General features: G+C 42.3%; 1 protein-coding gene across 10 annotated transcripts in view; it reads left to right on the top strand.

Moving 5' to 3' along the window:
• MAST4 (microtubule associated serine/threonine kinase family member 4) overlaps positions 1 to 23,492 on the top strand; it is a 552,196-nt gene that overhangs the window by 373,892 nt on the left and 154,812 nt on the right. Inside the window, exon 1 of one of the 10 annotated variants that reach the window (XM_032336086.1) lies at positions 10,297 to 10,948. The exons of 7 other annotated variants lie outside the window; for them this stretch is intronic. In XM_032336086.1, the coding sequence (XP_032191977.1) occupies positions 10,857 to 10,948 (92 nt within the window). In that variant the 5' untranslated portion in view covers positions 10,297 to 10,856. Of the gene's footprint in view, positions 1 to 10,296; positions 10,949 to 21,878; positions 22,663 to 23,492 lie in introns of those variants that run through there. 2 more of the 10 variants (XM_032336090.1, XM_032336089.1) reach the window with 2 other exon arrangements.

The following is a 23,492-nucleotide window of genomic DNA, read 5'->3' as shown; positions in this document are numbered from 1 at the left end:
GGCATGTATATGTATAAAGTTCATTCGAGATCCAGAAGGGAAACCTCTTATGTCTTCAGGAGAAGGTCAGACTGACTTAGCTGGGGAGGTGACCTTTCATCTCTCACTTGAAAGATGAGCAGAAGTTTTCCAGGCAGAGGAGATGGAAATTCTAGGAACTAGGAACAGTATGTGCAAAGGCAATGAGGCAGTGAGGTATGGAGCAGCTCCTGTGTCTGGGGAGCGGAAAGTAATTCACTTTTTCTGACAAGTACATACTTTTTTATTATTGGAGCATAAACCACAAAGGGACATGTGTCAAAGTATGAGGCAAAAGCAGTAAGGCTCTGTATTTATAAAGTATTCCATTTAAAGAGGTTTTGTTTTTTCCTACGAAGAACCTCTCAAACTCTAATGTGCAGAAGACCTCCACCCCCCTGGCCACTTAAGTGGAATGCAGATTCCTGGGCTTCATGCCCAGAAATCCTCAGTCCGTGGGTGTGGAGAAGCCTCCGCAAATCTGCACGCCAGCAATTCAGTGATGGTGGGACAGAAACAGTTCTTGAAGGAATATTGCTAGAACAGTGCGGGAACCACTGAATTTTCTTTCAGGGGAGAGAGGGAGGATCAAACGCCGTGCACACATTAGCGCCGGTGGTTTTGGAGGAACAGTTTGGAGTGGGGAGCAGGAGGACATTTTATGAATCCCAGCAAGAGATAATGGAGGCCTTGACCAGACAGCCCCGTACAACGTGAAAAACTGTGTTGTTGTTGTTTTTTTAACTTTATGGATGGTGAGAACTTCATTGACTTTTCTCTCAATTTCTTATGTTCCCAACTAGTGTATTTTTGTTACATTTAAGTCAGTTTTTTTCTACTCTCTTGAGTTTTCTATTTCTGCGGTGTATGTGTCATCTGGTCTGGCCTTGACTTCCTTTTGTCATTGGTGTATTAGCATTCTTTATAATTCTGCATGTGCTTCATGAGCTGAAAGCCACCTGTGGAGATCACTCATCTATCACCCAACTGCCCCTATATTGGATGACATGATTGACTGTTGCTATAGCTCTTAAACCTGGAATAATTTCTTTTTGACAGTTTTTTTTGGGTAACTGTTAACTTTAATATTGGTATCTTCTGTGATGTGTCTTACAATACATTGGTTCAAAGAATGTTTCTTTGGTTGGTACCAGAAACTTGGTCTGTGCCTTTCAGTCCTCATAATCCAGCTAAGTAAAAACAGTAAAATCTAAATTATCTAGCAACATGGGAAATAACAAGTTTGTGTTTGCTGGGGAGAGGGGAGAGGTAATCCCAAATTACAGATAATATAATATTTTGAAGTTAAGAACATCTTTTTTTACTGCATACTAGTTGGCCAATATTAAAATGGAGCTTGCTTTATCAAAAGTAAATGATTTTGGGGGTGCCTGGGTGGCTCAGGCAGTTAAGCATCTGCCTTCGGCTCAGGTCATGATCCCAGGGTCCTGGGCTGAAGCCCTCCATTGGGCTCCCTGTTCAGTGAAGAACTGCTTCTCCCTCTGCCCATCTTCCCCACCCCCCTACTTGTGCTCTCTCTGTCTCTTTCAAATAAATAAAATCTTTTTAAAAAAAGTAAATGTTCTGAGCAATGAAAGAAGAAAGTCTTCATGTACAGCACAATGAAATAATTCTGGAATTCAGAATTGGTCACATAAAATGCACAGCCTGACCAGTCTGCAAATAACAACATATATATTCAACCCAAAACACAGCCGTGTATGGATTTATAACCCAGTCAGTTTTGAAAATACCCATTTGCCCAGTTGCCATAGACAGGTAAGGATTTATGTGTAGAAGCAGTTATTTTTCATTTTTATATTCTCAAATTCCCGGGAGTAGGAAAGACTTCATTTTTAAAGCAATGTTAGTATTTCTAAGGTTTTTAGAGCTTTTACATTTGCATTTTATTTTGTCAAAAGATGCTAATCCAGTTTTATGAAAATGTCTAGTAAAGGCACATCATTTAAAGTTTGTAAACTTCACAGTAATTTAAAATTCGCAGGAACATGAAATTTCAGGTCATGGTAAAAGGACTGTCAGATACATGGCTTCTGGGATTGGAGGTTTTTTTTTTCCTAATTAAAAATAATAGGATTCACTGTAAAAAAGAATACACACACACACACACACACACACACACACACGTATGTATAAAGGAATAAAATCAACCATAACTCCACACTTACAGATGGCCATGAAAAATACTTTGTTTAGTTCACTTTTTTGTTCATATACTTTCATGTCTATTATAAGCAAGTTATATCCTAACTGCTCCATTTTGTTTTTAAACACATTTCAGGAGCGTTTCCCATTATGTATACTTTACAAACGTGGTCTTGGTTTCCTATGGCTACTGCAACAAATTATGACAAGCTATAATGGTTTCAAACAACATATATTTATTCTCCTAGAGTTCTAGTGGCCAGAAGTCTGAAATCAGTCTTACTGGGCTAAAATCAAGGTGTCTGCAGGCTGAGCTCCCTCTAGAAACAGTAAGGTAGAATATGTTTTCTTGACTTTCCCAGCTTCTTTCATGAGCTGAATTCTGCGCATTCCTTTCATTCCTTCGTCCATCCTCAAAGCCAGCAGCCTAGCATCCTGCTTGTGTCACTGTGCCTTCTTATACAGTCGAATCTCCCTCTGTGTCCCTCTTATAAAGACACTACATTTAGGGCCCACCTTCATAATTTATGAAAATCTCTCCATTTCAAGACCCTTAATTTAATCACATCTTCAGAATTCCTCTTGACATATTAGGTAACATATCACAGGCTCCAGGGATTAGAATCTGGATATCACTGGAATCTATTATTCTGTTCTTATTGGTTTCATAGTATTTTATTTTATGGCTCTTTTGGTATTTATTAGCATTTGCCCTAATAAAATTACATTTGTTAACATGTTGTACCATTAGTTTTTGTCACCCATACTGTGCTTTTATAAGGAATTCTGAGATTAATTTCCATATGCATAAATGTTTATGTATGCAGTTGGTTGTATTTGTGTAAGTTCCAAGATGTCAGTTATGGTTAAAATGTCTATTTGTATGTGTGTATTATATGTATACATATGTAGCAGACATGTACATTTATGTGTGTGTGTCTGTGTATAGGTGATATATGTGTCGGGGGTGTGTGTGTGTGTGTGCATTTTTGTTCTCCAGATAGCTTTCCCAGTAGTTAGTAGAGAGAACTTACGTTCTCATGCTCTCACCACCACTGATGGTCTTTTTTTTTTTCAACTTTGCCACTTAAACAGGTAAAAATATTTAATTGATGCTTTGACTGCATTTCTACAAGAATAGTTAGACTGAACACTTTTCATTCTAAACGTTAATTATTCTGTGAATTAGTGTTTCTTTAAAAATCTTTGTTGGGGGACGCCTGGGTGGCTCAGTGGGTTAAAGCCTCTGCCTTTGGTTTGGGTCATGATCTCAAGGTCCTGGGATCGAGCCCCACATCAGGCTCTCGGCTCAGTGGGGAGCCTGCTTCCTCCTCTCTCTCTGCCTGCCTCCTCCTCTCTCTCTGCCTGCCTCTCTGCCTACGTGTGATCTCTGTCTGTCAAATAAATAAATAAAATCTTTAAAAAAAAAATAAATAAAAATCTTTGTTGGTAATGAAAATGACCTAACTTACTAGAGGCTTGCCTGAGAACTCCTTAGGTAAAATATTTTGTGTCTTCCCTAAAATAATAGTCTCTGATTTGTGGAATAATGTAAATCAACTTGCTTAATTGACTGAAATTCTTACTGGTTGCAGAAGCACATTGTTTTTAACCTCAGTCTATATATACTCCCTATGTGGTACTTAGATGGAAACCTTACCTCTTATTTTAGTGGCACAATTTTCCTTAACTTTAGATGTCTGACCTGTAAAAATATTCAAGAAAAGGAGAACTGATAAATTAACTTTAATCTTACATTACAGACAGGTCTTAGTGTCGGCTACCAAAGGGCTAAATATAACTACCCTGACCCACTTAAACCAAATTGACACTTGTGATAATTGCACTGTAATTCATGCTCAGGAACCGCAGAAGAAATGATGAACCTTAGACCCAGGCTTCTGGATCAAGAAACTCCATGTCCTTGAAGTTAATTCCAGATTGAGAGACTAATGCAATGATTACGATCTGGGGGTCACTGTTACAAGCAAAAAGCAGTTAGTATTTCATATAAATGAATTATATGCATGTATATGTGTACATACATAAAACTATTTATGCGGTCTCTATTTTCTGAGATTTTGAAATCTGAGACAATAGACCTGCCTAATAGGTACAGCAATGGAGTCATGAAATTTAGGAGGACTAGATCAAAAAAAGCTTTTTAAAACAAACTGAGTCTCCAAAATGTACAAATATACAAAATTTAATGTACAAACTGAGTCTCCAAAATGTCAGGATTCTATACCTGACTTTGCTGTCAAGTATCATTTTAACCCTGAGCAAATCTTTTTTCCTTTCCTCCCTTCTCTCAACATTCATCCAAATGGTTGTATTGAGGATTGAAAGATGAAGAGGAGAGAGCCCTTCCCTCAAGGGGCTCTTATTCTGATGGGGATTGAGCTGCAAACAGATTTTGATTTTGATACAGTGGGAGAACATTTTCCCTACAGAAGTTCTCAGGAGCAGAGGCCAGTAGAGGGATACTCAACAGCAGGGATAGGGAACCTCAAAGGAAGGCTGCCTAGAACAAGTGGCAAGAAGTTCGGTCTTTAAAGACAGGAGTTAGCCTTCCCATTTGTGAAATGAGGTGTCTGATCTCCAAGCCATGTTCTCCGCTCCCAAATTGGGTTGCTTAGCTCTGTTAGAACTATGACTCTGTGTCACTTATTGGCGGATCTTGTAGACAGCTGGTTTAGAATGGAGTGACACAGTCATCTCTGGTTCCCTGTCATCTCCTATAGGATGACCCTTGCAGCAGCCCCATAAGGGTGATAGACCTTTTCTGTCCACTTCCTGTCACAGGGGTAGAGCTCTGTCAGCCTGACTGTGCAGCTTCTCCCAGGACCTTCGCTTGCTGGTAAGGCAGAGGGCAGAGAGGTAGGGTGACGTGCTTGTAAACAGTGATCGTGCAACCCAGCCCGGTCCTGTATGCTGGACTGTTGTCACGCATGTTCTACTCCACTTTTCTGTCCTACCCATCAAGGAGTCACCAGTGTGGGGGATAAGTACTCCATGGTCTGTATTCATCTGTTCTCTCCTCTTGGGTTTTTTTTTTAAAGTCACTGGTTATTTGCTACATTTCTGAGCCAATGATTCTCCTAGAGTCCAAGAAGTACCTGAGGACAATGTTATGTTCTCTTCCCATTCTAGTTAGTCTCCACCCTGCCCTTTGCTCTCTCAGGTCTTATCCTTCAGCCAGCCCTTGGAATCTCACAGTTCTGCTCAACCTGTTAAGAAATAGAAATCAGGGGCGCCTGGGTGGCTCAGTGGGTTAAGCCGCTGCCTTCGGCTCAGGTCATGATCTCAGGGTCCTGGGATCGAGTCCCGCATCGGCATTTCTGCTCAGCAGGGAGCCTGCTTCTCTCTCTCTCTCTCTCTCTGCCTGCCTCTTCATCTACTTGTGATCTCTGTCTGTCAAATAAATAAAATCTTAAAAAAAAAAAGAAATAGAAATCAGTCTAATTGTGTTTCTGTTTTATCTTCTCACTCTATAAACGTGAATCTGCCTTGTGATATTGTTTAATATTTTTTCATATTCCAAGGATGATGTAACCTCCTTATTATCCATCTCCTGTTACTGGGCATTCACATTTATCCCTACATGATAATTTTCATTTATCTCTTTTATCTTCTTTCATAGTTTAGTAATGTGAGCAAAAAAAAAAGTTTAATAACACTAGTAGAGTTTTCTTTCAACCTATTCCACTTTGATGCAACTTTCTTCACATCTCTAGCTCAGCCTTTAAGCTTTATTTCTTAATATGTGCTGTGATTACAAGGATGGCTTATTGAGGTCAGTCAGTTTGCTGCTCACACTTCTGCCCTTCAGTTTGCAAGGCAGCATTTAGAAGGTGAACAAGGCAGACCTGTACATATGGACAGTATTAGGGAAGTAGTCACTTCAAGGTGCTCTAAAAACGGGGTTGGATGAAAATCAGAGTTAGTTTATAGCACAATCCCCAGAGGAGGCCAAGATTAGGTAGAATATATTGGGAACTCGGTATCAATACCACTTTTCTTGGTGTCTTCTCATTGGAATGGCCTTGTAGCCAGAGTGTCAGTGCAGGGAGCTGACGGATTCCCTGGCTGCACACCTGCGTTAGAGAGCTTAGTCTCCCACGGTGTTGAAGTTCAAGGAAGGCTCCAGGGATTATTATCTGCTGTTCTGTGGAGGGTGGGAGGAAACCCTATTGAGTGGGCATGGGGCAGAGGGTACCAAGTGGATAGGAGAATTCAAGTAAGTGAAAGAACATGGGACTTCTTTGTATATAGGAGGGAGGTGAACAATGAAGAATTTGACCCATTCTTTTTTTATTATTTATTTATTTTTATTTTTTATAAACATATGTTTTTATCCCCAGGGGTACAGGTCTGTGAATCACCAGGTTTACACACTTCACAGCACTCACCAAAGCACATACCCTCCCCAATGTCCATAATCCCACCCCCTTCTCCCAAACCCCCTCCCCCCAGCAACCCTCAGTTTGTTTTGTGAGATTAAGAGTCACTTATGGTTTGTCTCCCGAATTTGACCCATTCTTAACTACTCATTTCATTCTAAGCCAGCATTTCAGTATCGTGAGAAGCTTATTTTTCTTTGTCATTCACCTTTCTTATAAAAACAATGGCTCATAATATCATCTGATTAAATGAGTGAGCATTCCGGATCACAAAGCTTGTCCATTACTGTGTAGGCTCAGTTATTGTGCAATAAGTAGAAAATCTTGAATATCTGTATATTGACTTAGACCAGTTATAGTCTTAAGAATTTCCATTAATTTCAATTTCCTCTTAGTTTAGTAGCCAGTTTCACTGTATTTGCAACCAAACTATAGCTGTAGCCCATATAATTATTTCTCTGTAGGAAAATGTCAGTAGTTCTGACAATTTTAATTCTTGTGTTTGCTAACTGCATTAGCTTCTGAATCATAGGTTCCCAAATCAAGTCAAACAGGTTAGAAGACAAGTTACACTTGAGTGTCACACCTACTCTTATCTTAAATGAATGTGGGAATGTATCAGCCACTTTCACTGTGTTAAGTAGTTCATTTCTGGCCCCTCATGTACTTTACCTATTTTTATTTTTTTCATTTTGGATACAACCCCAATTTTCCCAAGCCACCTAAGTGCAAAACACATGTTTAAGTATATGTAGTTTAAAAAAAAAATGTGTTTTTACCCATCCCTTTGAAAATCTGCAGGATGGATTACCCAGTATGTACAGAGTGGAGGCTGTAATGACATCTGCTCCCAGACCAGGATATGTATCATTCAATCAAAAGAAGAAAAAATGTTTTATGTACTCATTTACCTATTTTAGTTATCATTGTTAATGGGTATTGCCCCAATAAAAGGGCTTTTCTAGAAGAAATAGAATATAGGATTTGGGAGCTAGAGTCATTAGTTCTTGGAACCATCCAGAACTTGAATTCTTTGCACTGCATCTCCTTCAAGTTACCTCTACTCAGACACTTCTATAGGACATCCTCTCTTGGCCTATCAGCCCTTTTCATCTTTGGATCCGAAGGCTCTTCCACATAATAGTTATTTCAGTATTCAAAGACCACTGTCAAGCTTCCCAAATTTTCTCTTTCTGCACTTGGAACAGTTTCTTCACCATGTGATGCAGATAGCACACTTTCATGTCTCCTTTCACCTTCCTGAGGGTCCTTCTCTGGGAGGTCTCTACGATGTAATTTTCCTTCTTAAACTCGAGTACCTATTAACTCGGCACACAAAATTCCCTGGGCTTACCTTTGGGGATGCAGGTAGTAGGCAGGATACAGAGAGGGTTTCTTTTAGTTTTGGTTGCGACGTGAGGAATTACAGGACTTTTGTTTTCAGTTACAGAGTGTAGATAAAAATTAGTCAATGGGAGAAATTCTTTAGAAATTAAAACTATGTTCATGGGATTCATAAGAAGTTAAGATTCTTTGACAAAAGTCAGTTGACCTGTGAAGACCAATAATTTTAGGGCATTTTGAGGGAAGCCCAAGTATCTGAAGCATCTCCATTCAAAAGTATTTACTCACTGCTTAGATAAATCGGGAACTGTCAGATCTTGGAAACAGAGAAATCAGTAAAACAGGACCACAGCCTTGAGGAACTCACAGACTAGTAGGGAAGACAGCAGTAAACAGTTTGTTTACATCTCAGTGGAGGCACATTCTGGCCACCATGAAAGTAGAGGACATGGTGTGCAGTGTCCTCTGCTCTGTTCCTACACCCCTCAGCATTGCATTCTTTTAACTTCGGTGTACTGCTGACATTATGTGCAGGGTGTTCTCAACACTGCTTAGAGGGGCTTATATATGTCATCTCACTTATGTATGTTGATCTCTTAAAAGTTTGTCCTATCATGTGCCCCCCCCCAAATGGGGGAAATGGACAGAGATTAAGTGACTTGTCTTAATTCATAGTTAAATATTGGATCCAGAATTCAGACCCAAGTTTTTTCCTCTTCACCAATGCTTTGCGCTCCCTTTCTCAGAGGGAGGCTTTATTTAAGGCAGTAGTGGTTCTCAGCCACGGGGTGATTTTGCCCCCTAAAAAATACTTGGCAATGTCTGTAGACATTTTTGATTGTCAAAACTGACATCTAGTGGGTAGAGGTCAGGCGTGCTGCTAAAGGTCCTCCAATGTACAAGACTACCCCCAGAACAAAGAATTATGCACCCTCACATGTCCAAGGAATGAGGTTGACAAACAGCGCTGGAACATGGGTAGTACTGTCTTTCTGTCAGCCTTTAAAAAATACCTTTTTAAGATCTTGAAAAAAAGGGGGGTGGTGGAGGAGAGATGGCTTAGTATGGAACAAAAACATACTGAAAAGCAAGTTCCTTAGTGTCTGGTGAAGTGTATTTTGTCACTTGTTAAACTGAGGAAAAATTGCATCTTTTGTCTCTCTTAGTAGATACCAAGGATCCGAGGAGGCTCTGAGAATTTCAGGAGGTAATGTGTAATAAGGACTTGTAAAATAATGATGATCAGAAATTCCTAGAGTCCTTGGGGTGAAAATATTTAGGGAGTCATAAGAATTAGATAGAGAGGATCTCAAAGTACACTTCTGTTCTTTGTTTACCCCCTCCCTTTGTAAGCTGACCTCCCCTCCACTTTATTTCTGTAAGCAAGTTTGTTTCCAGTATTTAGTAGGTGAACTAAACCATTTTTTATGAGTTTTTTTTTTTATTAAACTCTTGTGAAATTTAGTAGCTCTCACCCTGTTATGCCAGATTTAAGGCAGCTAATTTAAATTCTAATTTTTTTTTTCCTTCATAGACTTTCACACAAGCATTTGTCAGTTTGGGAAGTTATTTGAATTCCATGCCTTTCTTCAAGATGAACGACAGAAACATGGATTCAACCTTGCCTTTCACTCCCTCAAGTCTGAACACACGTGGAAGGGAAATAATCGAGCATTTGTTAAATAAATGCCAAGTAGTGTCTTCGCAGGTAGTAGCTCCCCATTCCCTGGCGGTGTCTGCCCGTCCACGAAGCCAAACAGGTGTGCCTGTCGTAATTCATCAAATGAATGTAAACTCATAAATATAGTTGACTGAGGTTTTGGGGCGAGTGTGGCATCCCATCGGCGTGCTTTTCCTGCAAACGGCGTCCGGGTAAAGAGTAATTACTCACTTCCTAGGAGTGTTTTCGTGGTGATCCATTCTGCCCTGAATCACAGACCAGCCTTCAGGTGTGCGCCACGCTCGCCTCCCCGGGTGCTGGCCGCGGCTGGATTTGTTTATTTATTTGGGGGGGAATGATCCATCTGGGGCCGCGAGCTGGGGGCGCGGGGCGCGGCGCGCGCGGGGGCAGAGGATGCTGGGGTCGGGGCTGCTCCGGGGCTCGCGCGCCGGAGCCCCCACCTCCCACCCCCACCTCCCACCCCCGCCGGCCCCCTTTCCCATGAGGCCCCGCTCCCGGGGGGAGTGTCTGCGGGGTGGGGAGCCTCCTCCCCTCCGCAACCAGCGCCCAGCCGCCGGGGCCGCACAAAGGTGTCCTGTTCTAGTCCGCCTATAGGCCAGTTTTCTAAAAGTGCCTGTTAAGTTTCCTTTTTTTTTTTTTTTTTTTTTTCTTCTTTTGCAAAGGGGGAGAAGAGGCGCTTTTTGTATTTCAGTTCTTTTCCTTGTATGTAGATACCAAAAGGAAACTCGGCACTGGGCATGTTCGGATGTTGAATGGTTTGCTGATAAGCAACAGCCTCCCGGAACCAGAGACTTAAAATAGTCATCCCGCCCCCCCCACAACACCCCCCCGCAGGAGCTGCAAATGGTATCTGCCAAACAGATGACAAAGTACCTTGGACTGAATCACACACAGACAGCATTTTGTGCAGAACGCACGGCCCCACTCTTGTAATTACTGTTTATAGCTGCCCAGGGCCGGCCAGGAGAGGGCAAACCCAGGAGGAAATAAGTTTCCTGAACCTGGGAGAAATGGCTGTGCGTTAATTAAAGGCTAGGACGGGTACTTTTCAGACGGGCTCCAAGTTCTTGAGATCACAGTTCACAGCACGTTTCCTCTGGAGGGAGCGAGTAGATAATTGGGATATTTTTCTTCTTCTTCTTTTTTTTTTCGTCTTTTATTTTATTTTATTTTTCCATTTTACCGTCCCCTCCCTGGTTTGGCCTTATGGCCTTGAACCCGCAGTGAATTGAAGAGAGAAAGAAATGGATATGTCTGACCCCAATTTTTGGACTGTGCTCTCAAACTTTACTTTGCCTCATTTGAGGAGTGGGAACAGGCTTCGGCGAACACAAAGGTAAAAAACAACAACGCGGCGATACTTTGCCTGGAGAGGGAACGTGTTGGCTTTGGCGGCAGCCACGCTGCCCAAGCCCCTTAGCAGCTGGGGTTTTGTTTCCTGGGCGACAGTTCGAAAAGTTTCTCCCCTGCCAGGGGGGCCCTGTTTCAGGTGTTCTGTCTGTCATCCTCGCCGATTTCCTGCGGAATCCTACTTGCCGGTGCTTTTCCAGTTGTTCTTTTGAAATGTGGGTGAGAAGGGCGTGAGTAGAGTGAGTGGAGGGGGGAGTGAAAGGGAGGAGGAGAGATACTTTGTCTGTCTCTGATCTGATCAGATCCATCCCTTTCCCTCACTCAGGCACTGGAGGCTTCTGCTTCCCTTTGTAGAGCCTTTCAGATGTTCCTTCCTATTAAATATTTGACCTTTATAAGATGCAGATGTGCAATGCAAAGATAGCTCCAGTTAGCCTGTTTCGTATTGTCTGCTTAAAAGAGACAGGTCTGCATAACTTTGACTTTTTTTTTTTTTTTTTAAACTGGTTTGCTGACATTTATTCCTAATACAGGCTGGCCTTTTCATTTTTTAAAGGTATTTGACAGAATAGGTGGAGGACAAGAAAACTTTAAAATCTGGTTGAAGCTGGTGGCAGAAGTGAAAGGCAGTTCAGAGTTAGCTGCTGACACTCAGATTGAGAGAATAGGATTTTGAAGGGGAGTGTTTCTCTTCTCTCCCCATTGTGTCCAGCACAGAAAGGTGGCATTATGGTGGTTTTAGAGGGGCCTGCCTTCTGAGTTGCCTAACCCTAGGTTCTTCGTTTTTCTTTGCAACTTGACTCTTACGTCCCCGCGAGCACGTTTAAGAGCAATGGTGCGCTCACATAAACAGGATACTGCCTATCAGATTGGGAGCTTCATAATCTCTGTGCTCCAGGGTTGAAAGAACACCAGAAAATGGTGTATTCTCTTTGTTTTGCCTATAACTTTGTGGAGCAGGAATGCAGATAGCTCATACTTTGGAAAACTCAGTAAATTTTCCTTCCGAAACTTCCCTTGGTGTTTGTTTCATAGATTTCAGCGCATCCCGGAATATTCTGATGTGCCCTATTTGTAGGCTCACATGCAAATATACACCTATAACACACACACACACACACACCTTTGTCTGATTCTGAGTATACTTTAAAGTCACACTTACCTTTAATACAACTTGAACAACGTTGGTCCCGCGACACCATGTTAGAGTTTCGATTTAAGTAAGGTTAACTAGGCTTTTCTTGTTCTGCTCCGTATGTTTAGAGACCTGATGTTTTGGTGTTGGTCATTTTTATTCAAGATGTGTCATCCATGCCCGACCAGCAAAATAAATGCAGCTAATTAGCTAAAGAGATAATGCTATCTATGAATAAGACCACAACTTTCGTGGCAGTGCATTCTTTAACGTCTTGCCTTTCAAGTTTGTCAGGGGCCCCTAAATATTTGAGTCGTGTAGTCCTGGCTATGATGAGGTCTCTACTCCCAGTTGAGGCCACTTTGCCAAGAGATTGGCCTGCTCTGGCGTTACACCTGTGTTTCTCCACCGAAAGGCTTGGAGCCTTTCTTTGCCCTGTCTACCTGTTGATAATATTACTGAGAGAATTCTCAGGCTAGTGTGACCCTGACTTTCCAGCCCAGGGCATTCCAATCCAGAACACTGCAATTCAGACCATTCACACTGGCACAGAGCCCGAGTGCCAAGTTCCTTCTTAGGAACTGAAGTAACTTAGGCTCTTCCCAGCAAAGTGGAAGAGTGTGGGAGGCCTTTCCCCATTCCCCAAGTCATGGACCCGGTTTTTTTCCAGTTCAGTGAAACAGAAAAGGGGATGGATTTTCTTCCCTCCCTTCTATTAGTGGAGGTTGTCCCAGCCTTTGTGACTGGGGATTTCCAGGATTCTTAGAGTTTGGAGATAGGTTTCCTGAAGATCATCTCTATGCACATCTGCTTATTATAGGTCTCAAAGAACCAGCACTGCTTTATATTTATTATGGAGATCTGGAAACTTGAAGGACAACTGTCTTCCTGTCCAGGGCGGTATATGTAGCTGTTGCATTCTCTTATTATACAGTGATCAATTCCGGTTCTGTGTCCTTCCCTGAGGGCGTGTAGCATATGCTTACAGTGGGACTCTTCCCATTCTGTGACCTCCCTTCACTGCTCTAAATGCTGTCTCCTCCTCCAACTGCCACTTTAACCCCATTCCGCACCTGGCTGATCAAGTTCCCTAAGTCTGTCCTTTCGAAAGGACCTTGCCATCCTCAAGTTGTCCTTTTGCCAGTTGTGACTGTACGCAGTGTCCAGGTGAGGACACCTATCCTGCACCCTCAGGTGCGTGAGCCCTAGCCCTGGGAATATCTCTCCTGCCCAAGCCCAGCTTCTTCTCTGCATACTTGCTGACTTTGTCCATCAGATCATTCATTTTCCTTTTTTTTTTTTTTTTCCTAGCCACTTGTTCTGATTCACATTGTAATTTAGAGGACTTCATCTTAACCTTTTCTTTAATATCAGCTTCTTGCATCCTTCAAAGAGTAAATCCCGCCTTGAACATGTGAATGAACATCTCAGAGCTTTTTGTGGTAGGATATATGTACCATTTAGACAAAAAGGAGAGATGGAAGGGTTTCACATTCTTCCCTTAAGTCTGTATTATGGTAGACATTTTCATCATGGAAGCCCTTTTGGTTGGTTCCATTGCATTTGCCTTGCCAGTTCAGCATGGTACTGGTTTGTTGCCTTGCTCTGTTACAGGAAAACTTTGAAAGTTTCTTTTCCAACTGGGCCTTCGTGGGCCTATACCTTTTAACTCTCTGGGTTCTTAGACAATCTGATCATAGAGACCTGATCTCAGGCCTAGATTTTTACACAGTATTGAACTGATGACAATCCTTGTTCTGTATCCCAAAGGCAATTTACTGTTCCCTTCATTGTTTTTTGTCTTGACTGTTGCAGACAACAGGTTGGCTGGAGGCATACTGACTTGGTCCGATGTTTTGCTGGAAAACTTACACATTCCATTGGAAACAGTTTATTTATTTATTTTTTTAATCATATATTCTTTATTTAAAGGGAAATTTTCTTCTTTTAATTTTAGGAAAACATCTATCAGTACTCTATAATAAAGTCTTAAACCTTTCAAAATACCCTTTCTCTTGCCTTGCTGTCATTTAAATTTCATGAATGAGTTTAAGTGACACAGTCTTAAAGCTTATACTTCTAGGGAATATTTGCATGGAAGAAAACGTCAAATGTTCTGTCAACTAATTATTAACAAATCAAATCCAGCAGTGAATGAAAACAGACATCATGATCAGTTTATCCCAGGTATGCGAAGATGGTTTAGCACTAGACAATCAATCAATATAATCTGTCCCAATAATAAGCTAAGTAAGGATTATCACATGATCAGGTTAGTATATGGGGCAAAAGTACTCCACAGAATCCAGTACTCACTCATGACAAAAACTCTCAGAACACCAAGCACAGAGGGGAATTTCATCAAATCAATGAAAGATACCTACAGAAAACCTTCAGCTAACAGAATCCTGAATTCAGTAGTCCCCCACCCATCTCTGATTTCACTTTCTACAGTCCCCGTTATCTGGGGTCAGCCACAGTCCAGAAGCCGATTGATAGTGGCCTGAGACCAGGTCACAGCGCCTACGTCATTCACCGCGCTGCATCTCATCACACACACATTTTATCTCACATCATCACAAGAGGCAGAGAGAGGCCATATTCACCTGACTGCTTTTTAGTATGTTGTTATAATCTATTTTATTATTAGTTACTATTCATCTCTTACTGTGCCCAGTTTATGAATTACATTTTATCATCCATATCTATGTATAGGAAAAAACATAGTGGATATATAGGGCTCAATACTGTCTGCAGTTTTAGGCATATACTGGGGGTTTTGAAGCATGTCTTCTGTGAATAAGGTGAACTACCAAAGTGAGAAACTTGGAGTTTTCCTTGCTTAGATCAGGTAGAAGGCAGAGATATCTCATCTTATCACTCCTCTTGAACAGGAAACAGATTTTTGTTTTTTGTTTTTTATGCCTGGCTTTATCTCCTCTGCCCTTCGATTCTTTCCACAAGGTCAACTGAGTAGAGCCATTCACCTGCTGCTTCGGGAGACAGAAATCCCGGGCTGTTGTATGTTACCCCTGAGCTTTATAACATTTTTCTCCCTTTGGATTAAAAACTTTGTGGAGGGAGGGAAGAAGATCAAGCTTCTCTCCTTTCTTTAAGCTTCTTTATTACTTATATCACATATGTAAGGAAAGGACTACTGTTGGTCTATAAATATCGCTGCTCAGTTTTGAGGTGCAACTTTAGTGTTGCTAAAACACAATTTAGAGATTCTAGAAGATGTTTGGTTTTCAACCTCATTGGTCAGAAATCTGTCATACTTTCATTGAGTGAGTGTATGTGACAATATCCAAATCTCGGTGACAACTAAATCAAGCACCATTCTCCACGCCAGTGGGCAGCTTGTGACTCGATTCATCAGTTGGAGCAATTTTCCTAATGTGGTTTGCCGGGAGCCCATGGGATAAAAGTTGGTTTGGGGGTTTTGTGTGTGTGTGTGTGTGTGTGTGTTTCTGAATCCCTATTACTCAGCGGTTGCCCTGAATAACAGGGATACTCAGGGATCTTAAACTCACTGCTGCAATGGTCAGAATGTATCAAATCTTTAGGTATGCTGCATCCTCTTTTAAAAAACATCTGTAGTGTTGCATGAGTTTTTGTTTTGCTCGTGAATGCGTGTCTTTTAAAAAGAATGGAGAATACATTTGTCTCTTGTCCTGACACGTTGGGTATTATGGCATTTGTACTCACCCCTCCTATGGAAAGTCTAATTAAAACACATTTATTGAGCATCTGTTGTGAGCCTGAGCACTGTGGCCCAGAGGTGAGTCATGGGATTGCCCTCAGTGAAGACATGGGAATGAATCATTGCAAACCAGGGCAATAGAGACGTATTTGTAAGGTACCTGTAAGCTTCAGGAGTGGTCACTGGGTAGGCCAGGCTTTGGTCTCAAGGAGCCAAAAGACCACGTAGAAAAGGCAAGACCTCAGGGAGTTTTGAAAGGATAGTTTGGTATTTATCAGACAGAAGGACAGGGCCTCCCAAAGGGCAAAAGAAATGGTGTGTACAAAGGCATAGTGACCCTAACAGCAGAGTTCAAGGGACTACACATAGCTCAGTGTTGCTGGAGCATAAAAAACTTGAAGCATAACCCAGTATTGCTGATGCAGGAAGTTTGAAGAGGCAGTATAATATACCACGATGGTGAAGAGGGTTGACCTAAAGCCAGTTGCCCTGGGTTTGAATGAGATCGGGGAAGTTTGTTAGACTTCAGTTGCTCCATCTATAAAAAGGGACAAGTAAATTACTTACAGGATTGTTACAAAGAGTAAAATATGTTCATATGTGTAAAACGCCTAACGCAACAACGAGCACATAAAAACTCTGTAAATCATAAGTATTCACGCTATTTCTATCATTACAACGAGGGGATGGGTAGTGGGCGATGAGGCCAAGGATGAGAGTTGAGGCCCTTGATATTTGTGGGCACTTTCTTGGTGTTTACCCAAAGGGAGAAGGCATGTCTGGCTGCACTGGGGCTTTTAGTTCTGGGAGGGAAGGGAGATACCTGGAAACCAATTAATACATTATTGTAGGAGCATGTCTAAAGGGTTTTTTTGCAAGTCTGACCAAGGAACATGGTAAGACTGTGGCTTTGAGAGACCCTGAGGATATAAAGGTGATCAAAGTTGATGAGCCATTGGCTCTGAGACACAAGGAAACATTCCCCAGTGGCCCTGGGGATTTTGACCTGAGGGACCAGGGAGATGAATGGGCTCCCTGTACATGCAAGAGTGGGGGAAGGGAAGACAGAACTTGTACTCATTCCTTTGATCCCCAGAAGCCCAGTTAATCTACATTTGTTGAGCATCTGATGTAGACTGAATACCGTGGAGCCTTCATTCCTTCACTCAGCCAAGATTCATAGCACCAATATCCCGAGCTGGGCAAGGGCTCTAATGGTGAACAGGACAGAGTGTTTGGGCCTTGCAAATAAACAAGCATCTAAATAAGTCAGTTGCCCAGTGGTGGTCAGTGTTCCAAAGGCTATAAGCAGGTGTTGAGAAGAAAGTCACAGTATGGCGGGGGGGGGACTACTTTAGATAATGTGGTCAGCGAGTATCATTGAACAGGAGACCTAAAAGATGGTAAAGAGCCATCAGTGGGGAGTACTTGGGATAGGCACCTGGGAAGGGCAAAGTCTCAGAGGCAGGAAGGAAAGAGCCCCCAGGCAGGCTGTTGGATGTGAGAGTTCAGGGCCCCAGAGAGGCTGGATCAGAAATAATAAGTTTGAGTGTCATCATTAGGACCATAGGAGAAGTAGGTTAGGTTCATCTGTGGGAGAACTAAGGAGGCCCCATTTAAAGAGTGGGTCGAGATGCAGGCAGGCAGGCACAGGCCAGGAGGCCTGGAAGAGAGTCTGGTAAAAAGGAAGCCACACAGTGTTCTCAGAGAGATCCCAAGAGGAATCTGGACAGCACTGATACTCCAGGATGACAGGGAAGGCAGTGATGACCTCAGAGTGAACCGTAGTGGGGGCCATGGGATAGTAGGGGCAAGGGTGGGGGTGAGGCCGAGGAGCCGGGCACCAGCCCTGAAGTAAGGAATGGCAGACCATGGGTGGTAACCACTCTGTGGGGAGCTGACTACAGCTCAATGACAGTGACTACGTCATTGTGTCCCAGCTCCTGCACATTCACAGCTGGGCTGTCAGCTCTCCTCCCTGAATCATATCCCCTTACTCACTGTTGCTCACTTTATTGTCTGCCTCATCGCCCAAACAAACAGGCAATGACAGTTTCAGACTTTTCACCACCTGCCTGGAAGCTCAGGCTTTGTTCATAGCCTTCAGAGTCTGTCTTTCTAAGAGCTCTGGAAGAGCTCTGGTTCAGAATCCTGGCTCTGAGGGCATCTGGATACTTGCCCCCTCCCTTGCCCACCAGCCCTTTATGCCCTGAGTTTGAGCCCTGCCTCTCCCAGCCTGTTCCGCAGGAAGCTGGAAGCTAGCTCCCTGGCTGGCCTCCTCTCAGACTCTCCATGCCTGACCTGCAGGCCAGGCCCCTCCCCGAGTCTGCACCCGTTTCCTCCCACTCCATGCTCTGCCCAGGCCTGTTTCCTACCCGCTTCCTTTCATCCCTCTGCTTTCTTCCAGCTCCAGACTGTGTGTTCTGCAGGCAGGACAGGCCTGCCTGTCACTGCAGGACTCACCCTTCAGTCCTCTCATGGGTAGCTCTGGCATTGGTACTTTTCCATGAAACCCTCACTCCTGGGTCGCCCGCCCCGAGCCTAGTAAAGGGGTACTCTGAGGGAAGAGGAGAAAGCTGAGGCCCAGGCCAGGAACTTCCAACAGGTGTCTCAGTGCTGTCTGGGCAGAGCCTGGCTACCCTAGACCAAAGCAGCACGTTCTTACCGACTCCTTGTGTATCCTGTAGCCCGTTAAAGCTTCCCAGGGACAGAGGACATGAATAGGAACACACACACAGGGTGATAATGTTGTTTTTCTTCCTTAGTGTGAAGCTTTCCATAAGAGATTATGAATCGTTTGGCTCCTAGAATAGGTAGGTCTTCCAAGGGTTAAGAGGGAGGGAGAAAGGAGAGAGAAGGAAGAAACGAAAAGGGAGTGTGTGTGTGAGAAACTGCAAAAGGGGGATTTTAGAAGTTCTTTAAAAATAAACTGTTAGAATGTGGAGCCTATTCCATGGCCAGGCGTGGGCTATCCATTACTAGAACTTGTCAATACCGGGAAGAGTGTGTGTGTGTGTGTGTGTGTGTGTGTGTGTGTGTGTCACTAAGTTCACAGTGACAGGGTAGAACATTATATGTTTTATGGCTTTTCTTGCTTCTCTTTACACGTAGATCTAGTTATCAGAAGCCCGGGTTGTATCTTTAAAACAAGAGGATCATAAGCCTCACGACAGAGACCATCTTCTTTCTGGGCTGAAAACTGACAGATGTTGGAGTAAAGGAATCACTCGAGTCCCTGTGTGGAAATGGGTCATAGAGGAGAAAACTGGGAGTAGGCCTCCTTCTAAATAATTTGGGAGACGGTTCCTTGTATTGGTTGAAATGGAAATAGTCTGGTTTCTCAGGGAGATTACGACTGGAAGCCCTGAACTGCCCCCCCTTCACCCCCATACACACCCATCTCTTGTGTGAGTAAGCATGTGCGAACTCTTAATCTGAGCTGTCTTTACTACATGTAACCTAGTCATTTGGGAGTGACGTCATGGTAACTGAGTAATCCCTTTGAAAGTTAAGTGGTAGAGTCAAGATATTAAAATGGTCCTGGGGCTACCTGGATGAAAGTGGGCACAGGGTGTGTACAAATCCATTTATTAGAGGCACAGTCTCTATCAGTGGAAGTCTTGATTCTAAAGTAGCAAATTTGGTTTTTGTGATACTTGGGATCTCTAAATAGACATTTCCGTGGTCATTAACACTTGCCGTTCTGATTCTTTATTTTCTTTTCCTCTGTCTTGGTAATTAGGAAGTTTCCTTGTGAGCTTGGTTGTAAATTCTGAAAATGTTGACCTTAAATCTTATTAATAGTATGAGAGGATCTGTAGGAGGGTTTAGCTACACTAATCGCCATTGGACATGCTTATTAGGGAAGGTAATGATACCAGTATCAGCCTGAAACATCATACTGCTGTGTTGTTTCATTTTGTTTTTTTAAAGGCCTGAGCAGAGAACTTAGGCTTTGATCAGCATTTGAGGGTAAAATAGACTGGTAAGGAGAAGGGGCAGTCATTTATGCTTCTCTCTTAAGCTTTACGTTGCTCGGGTTGTTACAGAACCCTGGGACTTTGTACATTCCACTGACTTTGTGATCTTAGATTAATCCATGGCTCAGATTGGGTTACAGTCTGGGATCTCTTGGAAACTGTAGTTGCAGACAAACATACAGGCAAAAAATCCAGGTCTTGGCATGTGGTCACCCAACTGCCATTTGTGTTTCGAACTCCTCAAGTATGCTTTTGCTCTTCCAAGGTAAGAACCAGCTCCACTTCCCTGGAAACTTTCTAACATGACATGGCAGTTCAAATTCCAGATCTTTTGGGGAGATAATGTATTAGGTCGTGAGTGAATCACCTGGGTGGAGGAATGGGGAGCTGATGACACTTGCTGAGGGCTCCTAGGATCATAGAATCAGAAGAAAACTGATGGGTTCACCAGGCTCATTTTGCCTTATGAGTATCCGCTGAAGCGGTCTTTGTTTTGCTTTATTCTAATTTTAAACATTACAGTGCATGTTGATATCTCAGGACCCTGACTTTGACCTTACTGTGTTTCTCTCATGAGTCACTTAGAATATCGTTTAGCCACTGCCAGAATTCTTAGCTATAAATTAGAAGAAAATCACTGAACCCATAGCTTGCATAAAAATCACCTGTGTCCCTTTAACATTCAGACCTTTTTAAAATACTATATGATGGGGATCTTTAAATTGGAAACCATAATTATTAAATGTTTTACTTTTACAGATATATGGAGGGTTTAAGAGAAAAGAGTGTATTGGCATGGGAAAATCTGCCTGCTGAATAAAGCACTCTAGGAAATATGGTAAATGAAACCTTTGTTACTGTAAAACAATAGCCTTTAAGTGACTATTATGTAATGTTATTTCTTACGTCTGATTTGGAATGACTTGTTGATCTTGAAACTTGAGATAAAATTCCTGTAAAAATACTACTTTCATTTAGCTAATCTCAAGACTTCGGATGCAAAATCAAAGGCTTTTCCAAGTAGATTACCTCGGTTGGACATGGGGCCCTAGAGCTTTTGAAGCTATGTCAGATAGATTTTTTTTTCCCCAGGTAAGGATTAATTTTATCCACTTGGTATTCTCCATTTGAGTACCCATCCAAATAAACACAAATTATGTGCTAATCCAAAAAATAGTTTGTTGTAAAATTAGCCTATGCTTGCTCAACCACTCCAAAGGGCACACAGGTGGCAAAACAGCTGATAGGCACACTCACCTAACTTGGCAGTTTGAATGGTTGATGATGAATTTGCATTTTCCATAAATGATGCATTTTTAAGCAAAGAAAGTTTTAAATCTTAGATCTCAAATGGCCGTAGTGGCTAATAATGGAACAGGGAGAGTATGGGATTGTTCAGGGGTGTTTTAGGTCATAGTTTTTTTTTTTTTTTTTTAAATATTTTATTTATTTATTTGACAGAGAGAGAGATCACAAGTAGGTAGAGAGGCAGGCAGAGAGAGAGAGGGGGGAAGCAGGCTCCCTGCTGAGCAGAGAGCCTGATGCGGGGCTCGATCCCAGGACCCTGAGATCATGACCTGAGCTGAAGGCAGAGGCTTAACCCACTGAGCCACCCAGGTGCCCCAGGTCATAGTTCTTTTTATGGATTCTGCAAAAATTATAATTTTCCTGTGTGTTTTAGGATTTGGTATTTGGGGTTAGATGTCTGGACCCAGAGAGTTAGTAAGGGATAAAACTTGTCATTATTTTTACTCTGTGACCTATAAAATTTGTATGTAGTGATCTTTTTCAGTAGTTGTTTTCTCCCTGATCAATTTCAGATGAGTTAGCTTTGCATATCTAAGATTTTTAAAGTGAGAAATTAATAGTGGTTTGTATAAGCCTTCTTAACATAAGAATCCAGGCTCAAGGGGCACCTGGGTGGCTCAGTGGGTTAAAGCCTCTGACATTGGCTTGGGTTGTGGTCCCGGGGTCCTGGGATGAGCCCTGCATCAGGCTCTGCTTGGCAGGGAGCCTGCCTTCCCCTCTCTCTGCCTGCCTCTCTGCCTACTTGTGATCTCTCTCCGTCAAATAAATAAATAAAATCTTAAAAAAAAAAAAAAATCCAGGCTCAAGAGTTCTGCTCTCTTCAGATCAAACTTAGAGCCTGGTCATTTTGATGTCATTTTATCAGCATCATCATTGCCGAGATGCCTTCTAGGTAGGTAGGTGAGTTTTCTTGAAATTATGATTGATGACCTATCATTTGTTGGTTTCTTAAAAGAAGTTTTTTAAATAATAGAAGTTGTGGTTTGTCTACCTTATGAGAATTAACCTTCAAATTAGTCTACCTCCTCACACCAGACCAAGGGTGATTTGAGAGTCGAAAGGTACAGACAGTTGAGCTGTTTAGATATTAATATGATGCAGCCTTTTGATGCCATTTCTAGGAAACATATTCCGTGGAATGGGTCCGAGTTTAAAATCCATGAGGAAAAGGGTTCTGACTCTTGGCACTAATAAGCATATTCAAAAATGTTGTATTCAAGCCAGAGTAAATATATATGCCCTTTACACTTTCTTTCAGTTAGCAGAAGTCACCTCCAAACACTTATTTTGGCATTAAGGAAGCTCGTCATGACCTATTGTTCCAGAAAGATTATAGTTCTCATTTTAAGCCAGTTTTCTGGTTCCCGTGTGAGTGGCATGCCCAGCCCAGAGCTGAAGAAACAAGCTTGGCTTTTCAGACCTTCCATTCTTTTAGGTGTGTCCCGCAGGCAGTGGCTTGTAGCTGTTTCTTCAGCCACTTAACAGGTTTGATTTCAAATCTATTTAATAAGAAACTAACATGTTTGGAGGGGATTCATGGCCCAGCATTTATGGACTTTGTTGGGAAGTTCCAGGTGTGTATATATCTTGAATTCTATGTTAAGGCATATTAGACTCAAATGATGTTGCTTTTGTTTTGCTTGTTTTGTTTTAGCCTTCTAGTCATTGACTGAGTTCCTTAGGGTGTCTTAGGGGCTGGATTGGGACGGGATGTCCCCAGGTACTCCAGGCCATGTGGCTCTTCTTCCGGTTTACCTTAACAGCACTAAAGAGGAATCAAATGATTATAAACTGGACCTAAAAACAGAGCAACCAGAGGCTTAGAGCTGGGGGATTCGCCTCTGAGCGTGGGATGTTGTTTTCATTTAAAAATACTTGGAGGGGTTATTTATGAGTTACACATCTCTGTGTGGTCCTTTTCTTGCTTTGCGGCTTGCGAATAGCCTGAAATCACCTTTGGAATCCTGATAAGCCAATAACTCAGTTTGTCAACATTTGACTTCTGTGCACGGGAGGCTGGGGGTTCGTCGCATTGCCTCATTTACTTTTTTATATACAGATATTTATTGAGTAGCTTTTATGTGATTAGAGCTGTGGTTATCACCTGGGAAACAATGATGTGTATGACATGATCCTTTTCTAGTGAGGTTAGAAAGCCATATAGCCAGGTTAATTACAGTAACGTGTAATGACCGGTAGGAGATAGACCAACATCAGCAAAAGAAGAGGGAGAGGCAGAATATTTGTTGAGGCAGTTGGGTATGTGTTGTCTCACTTAATCCAATCTATAGTATCTATTATACAGATGAAAGAGTTGAGGCTTAAAGGGATTAGTTAACTGTACCCAAATATCAACAGTACTAAGAGGGATCTAGATAGAAACTTAACTGTACTATCCTGTCTC

Source organism: Mustela erminea, chromosome 3, assembly GCF_009829155.1.
Source record: "Mustela erminea isolate mMusErm1 chromosome 3, mMusErm1.Pri, whole genome shotgun sequence".
Taxonomy (NCBI): Eukaryota; Metazoa; Chordata; class Mammalia; order Carnivora; family Mustelidae; genus Mustela; species Mustela erminea.
The sequence above is the reverse complement of the archived record's forward strand: the minus strand, read 5'-3'. Positions and strand labels throughout refer to the sequence as shown.